The 9907-nt window shown below is 44.2% G+C and overlaps 1 protein-coding gene across 8 annotated transcripts in view; it reads right to left on the reverse strand.

The window, feature by feature from the left end:
• The window catches only part of LOC311053894 (serine/threonine-protein kinase WNK2), a 52687-nt gene that overhangs the window by 40983 nt on the left and 1797 nt on the right, over nt 1-9907 (reverse strand). For 7 of the 8 annotated variants that reach the window (XM_084069671.1, XM_084069669.1, XM_084069665.1 and 4 more), the window contains exon 2: nt 9856-9907. This exon is cut by the window's right edge and continues 777 nt beyond it. In XM_084069671.1, the coding sequence (XP_083925797.1) occupies nt 9856-9907 (52 nt within the window). Of the gene's footprint in view, nt 1-9850 lie in introns of all 8 variants that reach the window. The other variant, XM_084069670.1, reaches the window with a different exon arrangement.

Raw genomic sequence — 9907 nt, forward strand, 5'->3', positions numbered from 1 at the left:
ACATTGTAGGAGGGTATAAGTTCTCTGATCTAACAAGGTTGACCTTTTTCTCTTTAATTTAGAGATTTAATTATTCACTATAATTAATGACTGAGCCTCTCAAAGGGTTGTTGTGAGGGTTTGTCAGATGACCGGTAGGACTGGAGCATCTGGCTCACGGAGGCCGCCTAATCTCAGTGGTCAGCTCAGGTTCCTCTGTGTTGGTATTGTGTTGTAAGCGTCAGTGTAGAGTCTGGGCCTTTTACCAAAGAACTAGGCCACTTGATAATTATGTTCACAAGCAACCAATAGGTTATAGGTGGTTCCACATGAGGCCCATTTTGGTATTAAAGTAAAGTAGCCTGTTATGATTGTTGTGGACTTCTCCAAAGTCAGCAGGATAAACCAAAGTAGTGCCACCCTTCTTTTGGGCTTAAAGGCTCACTTCACCTATTTTAAACCTGAACTTTTGTTGTTCTAATGTGAGGAGGCAGTGTGAAAATCTGGCATAACACGTAATGCCTTCTGTGTCTGAGAGCTTGCCCTCAAACACACATTTTCGCATAAATAGTTTTCCACCCGCTGTCCATTAACATTTTAATGAAAGGTTTTGATAGGAATTTGAAAAGACTGGGATTCAATAAGTTGATTCACGTTTAATTATGGATTTGATCAAATCCTTTTTGAACCCAACCCTACACAGAGCACACTGGGAAGTTATGTGTCAGATTTTCACGGCCTTCTCACGATACAACAATATGATTCAGGTTAAAAAGACAAGTTGCCATTTAAAAGGATCCCTGGCTATTAAGCCAAATATGCCTGAATACATTACAATTGCCATCTATAACTAAAATGTTAAATTAAAAGCACCTTTAATTTAAGGTACTTAATAATTTACTTAAAATGTTATAAATAGTTAATATTTTACTCAAGGGAGTAAACGCCTGTTGAAAGTTGATGATGTCATTTGTCCATGTGTGGTCCAGCCCTATGGAATGTATGGAATGCATGTGCTAATAAAAATGTATTTAAAATATTGTTTTGATGCTCATATTAACCCTAACCTAAGTTGTTTATCATTAACTAGAGTTTCGGGGGGCTACGCCCCCCTCAACCCCAGCCGCGCACGGGGCCCAGCGTGGGTGCGTGTATATTGGGGTACCCAAATCGCCGGAGTAAAAGTGTCCAAAAGGAAAAAAAAAAAAAAAAAAAAAATTGGAAAAAATGTTAATAGTGATTGTTACTTTGGTGGTCCGCGGACCCCCTGGTGGTCCGGCGACCCCTGTGAGTGTTGGGACCCCCGGGGACCCCCCTGGAACATGGCGGACCCCTTCGGCAGTTTTTTTTTTTTTCATGCACGGTTTGCTTGTTTCTGTCGCTTGCTTTTTAAAACCTGGCAGCAAACTTGGCAACCCGACTGACATCACTGACCTATCCTTGGTATTTGTACTTCCGGGTTGCATAATGATGACATCACTGTTTAGTCCTGTGGTGTCATGAACCTAGGCAGGTTTGTTTACCAGATTACCCTGGGCAGCGTGCTGTGCTGTGGCCGTGGCTGTTTGTTTTTGTGTTTGGGATGAACATGGCACGTGAAGGACGGACATATTGTGATCGAGACATGAGTGAAGTGAAAGTAACGGCCTGGGTGGAACAAAGGAGGTACGTAAGAAGGGGGGGGGGGGTTGAAGCAAAGGAGCTGTGTGTGTGGTGTTGTGGAGGAGATGGGCAGAGTGCAATGGCGGCCGCTGGTGTTGTTTCGGCGAAACCCGTCGCCGTTCGGTGTCGGTGGTGTGCACGGTAAACGGTACGAAGCTGCCTCCCCTTCCGTTTTGTCCGACATTTGGTGAGTAGAATTAATTATGTTGCGCGGTGGAAAAGGTGTAGTGAGCAATGAGATGTCCTCTACGCGACGCGTAAATTCAGCGCGGCCGCCGTGGCGAGTCAGTTGGCGACATGTGGTCTGGCGGTGCGTTGTTTATTCGATAACAGAGCTGTGGGGTGTCCTCACCGAGGGTGCGGAAGTCGCTCGCCATTTATATAGTTAGATACATGCTAATAACATTCCTTAGGGCTGGACCACACATGGACAAATGACATCATCAACTTGCAACAGGCGTTGTCCCCCTTGAGTAAAAGATGAACTATTTATCAAATAAATAAAAAAGTTTGAGGGCAATTATAACCCATGAAGGCATATTTGGCTTATCAGCCAGGGATCCTTTTAACTCCCATACACAGAGCAGGAGTGTTATTTTGCATGGCCAACAAATCCAGAAGCACAACAGCTGCCAGTGACATCCTAAACACGGTGTCCAGCCCATGCATGCTCAAGCGTTACACAAGATATAGTCAGATGGATCCATTATAAATAAAACCCAGGCGAGCCAACGCAAGATATTTGGGAACAGCTGTGGTGCTATGATACCCAATTTCACCCATCTGTCCTGGACCAGCATTAACCATGCCAACGTGAATGACCACCATACAAACTAGTAAAACCTAATGGAGCAAACTAGTAAAACCTAATGGAGCCAAAATGTACTAGCGTAAATTAGTAAGTGACAGAATCTGGTGGAGGGAAGACGGTCATAGATGCATGTGACCCTGTTCCCAGGCTGTGGTTTGCACTTAAGGCTGCCAAAGTTCTGGCTGGGTGGAGTTGTCCTGGGCTGAACTGCCCAGCAGGGCCTCTCACTCCGCCGCTTTCTCTCTGCCGTTTTATCAGGCGCTGCAGTGAGGGGGCACTGAGCCAGGGTAACAGCCTTGATTCAGCAGAATACCCTCACCCATCCCAGACTAAACACCACACGGGAGGCAATACAACAACAACTATCGTGGACTCTTCAGATCTTTCTTAGATACACTCATTTATAACAGGCTACACCCAGTTGGACATGATCTACATCGTCACACCGTCGGGCACAAAAACCCATCTCCATAATTAATCTTTTTTCATTAATTAATGCCCCATTTAATACTACGACCAGAGTGGGCCTAACACTTCACACTTTTTATTTTATTCTCAACATTTAAAAAAATACATAAAGAAAAAATAAAGAAATTGATAATGCACCAGTCTGCCAACCACCAGAGAGAGAGACTGTGGACTTCCCAGAAGGTGCACTTCAAAACTAGAAAAAGTGCTCCTCGGAGCACAGGTCTCCGCCAGGTCAGGTACGTTGTTGTGGCCTCCTGGTGGCGCTATAATAGGCCAATGTGAAAAGGGTGTCATTTATTCTTAGGTCGTTCACGGCAATCAGACACTGCATTCATGATTTGAGGCATTTTGTTCCACAAATGTGTTTTGCTAAATTAGACCTGCTGGTGGCGCTATAACAGGGCAATGTGAAAAAGGGTGGCATTTCTTCCTCGGCCTAGTGGGAATGTGTGTGTGCAATTTTATGGAAATGGCAAGCTGCGTTCATGATTTGAGGCAGTTTGTTCAAAACGGACCAATCCTGCCAGCTTTGGATGGCAACCTTAACCAGTGAGGATGGAATATGGGAAATCGGACAGATCAGGGTTGATCACATGACTAGAGAGATACTGTGTACCGATTTGCATGAGGTTTGGTTAAAAACTGTAGGAGTAATGTGAAAAAATGGGTTTTGCACAAATCGGCCTCCTGGTGGCGCTATAACAGGCCCATGTGAAAACTTTGAGGCAGAGGTTCTGAATTGGCATCCAGGGAGTGTGTGTGCACAGTTTCGCAGCGACCGGGCCAACGGTGCCAGAGATTAGCTGGTAACACACGGACACACGGACGGACGGGCGGAGGGTAAAACATACTCTCTCGCCATGCCTTCGGCCTGGCGGAGACAATAAAGGTTTCAGGACCACCCGTTACTTTTGTGTGCCCACCCAAAATGTCAATCCTGCCCCTGCTACAGCATGACAGTCGTGCAAAAGTTGTGAAATTAGCTGAATTTTTGTTTATTGACATGCCCAATACAGTCAGGGACACCAGGTTAACAGTATGTGTGGGTTTTAAAAATATTTAACAAGAGAAAAGTATTTAGAGCTAGTAACTAAATAACTACAATGGATCCATTGGAACACAGGTTCTTCTTTCCGTATTTTTTTTTGGACATACAAGCTTTCTGCCTGACAGAGACGATATGATCCATATGATCGATATGATAATATTGTAATTGTAATGACGGCCGGGTGCACATGGACATAGAAAACCTGGTAAGGTAAAGTAAAACATGCAGCCAATAGCATGTGTCAGTGAAGACATTCATTAGAGATCAATAAGCCTTCACCGTTAAAAGTAACCTTTGTCTTCATACTTCAGGAGCTAAGTATGGGGCCACAACCGGATGCTGAGGAGTTTGTAAATAAATGCCCCGAATTCCTAAAGGCATTAACGGTCCTAATGAACTATTGTGACACTAGCTACTGTTGGGGGATGCAGGCACTGTGTAGATTTAAGCTTCTTTCTTTTTTTACCAGCCAAGTAGGGCTGCGCAATTAATCAAAAGTAATCAAAAATGAGATTATAGTGTTCTCAATTACATAATTATACATAATCATATTTCTCAATTACATAATCTCCATTTCACATAATCGTAAAACTTGGCAATTAATTCAAACATCTAATTTGCTCAGCTGTTGCACCTCGCCCTCATCGCCTCACCATTACACAGGGGTTAGCGAGCGACCGGAACATTGTACAACCCACCTACCCATCCACCACAATACAATCACAGACACAACTACATACTATTTGATATGACACTGAGAAGCACAAACAGCAAGCATAAGTCTTAAGTCTGAGTTTCTCTGTTGGAAAGGGTGTGTCTGTTGTTGCGGTCTGTGCCATGCAGGAAAACGCAAGAGCCAATGTTCTCAGTCAGATCAAAAGGTGAGCCTACAGGGATTTATCTACCATGTGTAAAATGTGATTTCACTACACAAGCCAAAAACACATCATGTAGCCCAGTTCTACCAAGCATTATACACCTGCTAATAAACAAGCTCCATGTATTATGTGTTCCGTTTTTAAACGTGGAATCCACGATCTCCTCAATGATTTCTACAAAACACACAACGTATTGGGTTCCTCATTCAATCATAGTTCTTCCCTTGACTGTCCAATAATCTGTTGTTGTTCCTTCCTGTCACCAAATAGCATTTCTAACCCTTTATGTAAAATGTCTCATGCACAATTGCACATAAGTGTGAGTGGGTGTGCATGCTCAGTATTGATCTGCAAAGGCTTCTTGATTGCACGCCAGAAGATAAATACCCTCCCCATGTTACACATAGCTTCCTTTCCTTCCAGCTGCCCGCCGCAATGATGTCATCAGTCATTTGTGAGTTGCACTGCAGTGGCATGCACATAAATTGTACAATATCCAAGGTCTATACAAAGTGTAGCTAAGTAATGGTTGCCACTTTGTTACAGTCAACATGCATGCCGGGAAATCTTCTGTGAGCTAGGCAGGCATTGGTCTCGAGTTTGAGCAGTTACTGTTAAAAAGGCATTTCCACCCTATATGGAGCTGCGCCTGGGAAGGAAATCACAAAGCAGGGTTGGCAGGTTGGGGTTGGTTATCTGGTGCACTGATATTCTAATGTAGCACACTTTCCTCTGCCTGCTCTGCGATTGTGTGGCTCTGCTATAGTCACTCATATTAGTCTTTCTCTTATACTCCACTGAGATTGCCATTTGCCCCTCTTTTTAAATCTCTAGATGATGCTAGCACACATATGTTGCATTCCCAGGTAGGACTACTGAAATTTTGGGCCCATGGTTTTAAAACGTGCGCCACCTTTAAATAAACCAGGCCATGAGGCCTACACCCCATTAACTAGGTATCTGCTGAGCCTCCAACAGGCCTGGGCCTCATCTCCCCTGGGTACCGGGTTGGCAGTGACAGAAGAGCTGTGACATGCCTGGAGCAGTGGCTACTGATGAGGCCTTGTTAGTTATAGCCACGAGCCTCCCTGGTCCTGCTCCCATGGGCCTCTTACCAACCAATGGTCTGGAACAAATGACCCACTTGAACAGGTCCCACTTTGTTTTTCTTTTTCCATCCCGCTGACCAAAGAGACAACGCCAAAGACTATTATCCAAAACAAGATTAGCTAATCTGGTGTCTGCAGGTGTAAGGAAAATGAGGAAATTAAATCTAAGATTTATTTTTATGCCTCCTAGAATGAAACCTAAGAAGACCAAACTTGCCATGAAAATAAACAACATCGGGACGTTACCTGGCACAGGTTTTAACCATGTTGACTGTTGAATTCACTTCTCTCAAGCAATTTATTGTTAAACTTGCATTTACCCATGAACCTGCAAGTTTGGTGCATTAGCTACCTTACAGAGAATGCAGAATGAATCTGACTGAAGCTTAAAGGAAAAAGTCATACATCTTCTCAGAAATGCTCCTACTGACAGCACTACTGTAGAGCTGTTTAGGTTGCCTTCAACGTTGCAAAGTACCTGCAAACACATAAAAAGGATCCTTCCACTTTAGAAACAAATCAGTTTCTATTGTATTTAGTTTTCTTTCAGCTTATCACATGACAAAACTCAGATTGGGAAACAAAAATAAATAAAAGGCCTATAAATATTTATTTAAGTTAAGACTTTTTAAGGACCCATAGACTCTCTATTGTATCCACTTGTATAACCAGCTGCTTCATGTCATCAGGCGGGTCTTTTCGCACGCGCAATGACACAAAATGACACGCTTGACGTCGCTGGCATATACTTCCGCATTATTCCACACTATTTATGATCTCCTTACATCAGAACATTTCCCTTTAAGAGCTAAAGCCTTTGGCCAACAACTCTCCAATGGAGTCATCATGTAAAGACTTGCGTTTCTGTCCAGTTCCTCAGCCCACATACTCTCAGTGGAGAATGAGAAGCTTCATTCCGCTGTCGTGGTGTCATCAGCAGTTCTGCAGAAGCTCAACAGCACAGCAGATCTTATCAGTGAAACAACAAGCCTGTAGCCAAATTCCACAGTCCTGTCTGCACAAAGTCAGAGGTGAACTGGGCGTGTGAGAGTGTGGATGTGCACATAGATCAAATCTACAAGCAAGCTGTCGGCAGAATCTGTACGTTTCCAAAATGGTGATGATAAGTGACAAAGCTAAGACATAAATAGAAACTGGAGAAGTGTTTGTGTTTGACAAACAATGAGAGAGAGATGCATAGGATCTGCTTCTCAGGTCAACATCCATCCCCTGTGCCAGGGCCATCCGTGTGATGCCAGCAGCGAGGGCAGAGGTGGACGTGAGAGAGAGGGAGAGAACGAGACCGACAGTAAGTGAAGGTAAAATTACAGCACACAGATTATCTCTATGCTACGGAGCCATGTGACCACAAGAGTGAGGAACGCAACGGACAATCAGTGTTTCTGGCTTGCACTGAATGATCCCCCAAGCCCCCTGTGGCACTCCAGTTGGCGGCAAACTCAAGGTGGCACCGGTCACATCACTGAAGGAAATGTGAATAACATGGGTATAACCCGTCTGCCCTAAAAGCCACCCAGTGCCCAGATAACACATACGATATGTTGCTGAACGCAAATAAGAAATGAATGATGTGGTGGGCATTGCGCCGTGTGTGTGGATATGTAAATTGGACTCCTCCTTTTTCAGGCTACTACCAACACCAATCTTGTATGACAAGACAAAATCATTAAACATACTGATGAACCTCACTGGGACTACAAACTGATGCTCTTATACAATGAAACAATGGCTGCACTTTGATGAACGGGACGTTGGTCGCACCAGTGTCATGGACCGAATGCAGCCAATCTACAAGCTCACATCACGTTGCAGCTTAAGACGCTGTGAGCTATTTTCTGTGCATGACCCAGCACGCAACTAAGAATAAATCACATTATACACTCAGTGTGCCCATTATAGGCACCTATCGTGGAGGCTACAATTAGTTGATTACAGTAGTTTGGCATTGATATCAAGACTGCTCGCAATTATTTACTAATGAACCATCAGGTTTGAAATGCAGAATCACGGTTATACTGTACATGTCAGTTTAACAGCCGATATTAACCAGACACTGTGACTCGGAATCTATCAGCACAAGCACAACTGACTGACCAAAGAATGCAGCATGTGAGACCTGATCGACATGGCCACGCAATCCCTGATCAATTTGCTCTTCAAGTGGAAGAACCAGGAGGCATTCTGATTTCAGATGCAACACACTGTTCAAGTCAGCATAGCCTTTTTTGTTTAACAAGCAGTTTTCCTGTTAAAGGCATCCGTTCAAAGCTCCGATAGAACAAAGAAAAGACAGAGGGCTACACTGATGACAATCTATCTGTGGGGAAATGACCTGTTGTATGAACACCACAGTACATTTTATATGTACAGTGGCCATTAGGGGGACTTGCAGAATGTGTCACTGAGGAGAAGCAAAATATATGGTTTTATAGCCTCAATATTGTATCATCCGGTGTGTCTAGTTATGGTTGAGTCAGAAAGCTGCCTACTATACATGATGACATCACCACCTGCATGAAGTCATCCTCAATCTAGACACAATCCGAGCAAAACCCCTCCTAGCCAACACCACACCTTCCAAAGTTTTTTCTGGAATTTAAATCATAAATAAAAATCACTGTCTTGCGATTGCTACATGTCACACACACCCGGGTCAGGTCACGTAGGCCACATTCTCTTGCCCTTTGTTTCCGACATACTGACCAAGCGTGTTTTCGGCACCCAGGGCAAAGTATTCATCGAGACCACAGGGCCGGCCACACTGCTCCCAGCACGCTGCAGCGTACATCAGCTGTTTCCTGTCTGCGTGCCTCCTGTTGCATGGAGGGAGGGAGGCAGGGGGCAGTGCAGCTCACAACCTGCAGTGGCGATGCACTACTGGGGTGGTGCACACACACACACACACACACACACACACACACACAAACAAACACCTCATGTACAGTCCATCACAGTGACTGTACATTCCTGACTCGAGTGACAAATAGGGCACATGATTATATTTACTAATTTAAGAGTACTTCTCTCTTGTTTCCTAATGGCCCAGAGTCTGAATAAGGAAAGCAAACAAGAGGTCAAACTAATGGTACTCTGCCCATGAGAAGGCCAGTCATGCTTACTGTAGTCGCCTTAAGCCTCCTGGGAGAACGAGAGAACAAGAGAGAGACATAATCCCTGCTGCAGTCTCAAAAGGACGGAAATAATTAGTTAATACCTCTGCATAGTCTAAGCTGGTGATTTTCCTGTCTCTTTGTAATTCAACAAGACTAGCGATTCTCTCCTTGCGTACTTGCAAAACTGCAGATCTCTAGTACAATGCTTGGCATGCGTTTCCAGTACACTTCAGTGACTAATGCTTGTCATTCACTGCGCCAGTGTAAACCATTTAAAATTTAGTGGGAACCCATTTGCACTTGATTCCCTGACCATCGTTGGGCTGATTGAAGTCCCTGCGGTCATCAACATTACTCAGTCAAGATGTGTGAACCCGCTCTGACAGACAGCAGAGAGCAAATAAGATGGGGTGGGGGGCTTCCTGTGAGAGAGGGGTCCAATACCCCACTAATGGAACTCTCTCAGGGAAAAACAACCCATGTGTCATCGATCATAGAGAATAGGGGTAGACAGACTCATCTTCACCTTAGTAATAATATCCTTTATCACTAGCCTTAGTTTAAAGTGGTTGCATAGCTTAGATTATTTTCTTTCGCACACATTTTTCCTCACCCACTGAACGAAGTCCTAAGTCCTACCTGACATAGGACTTAGCCCCGGTTTTCTCAACGACAGTAGCACTAAGTGGTGTCTAAAATGCTTAGCTATCCACAAGACATTGGAGGATTTAATGGGTTAATGGTTTTCCAAATCCTACCATACCTGCAGCTCACACCAGGCAACTTCAACCCAGGTATCGGTATCCAGGCCCTTG

This window comes from Gymnoscopelus microlampas (assembly GCF_963454915.1).
Source record: "Gymnoscopelus microlampas genome assembly, chromosome: 10".
Lineage (NCBI taxonomy): Eukaryota > Metazoa > Chordata > Actinopteri > Myctophiformes > Myctophidae > Gymnoscopelus > Gymnoscopelus microlampas.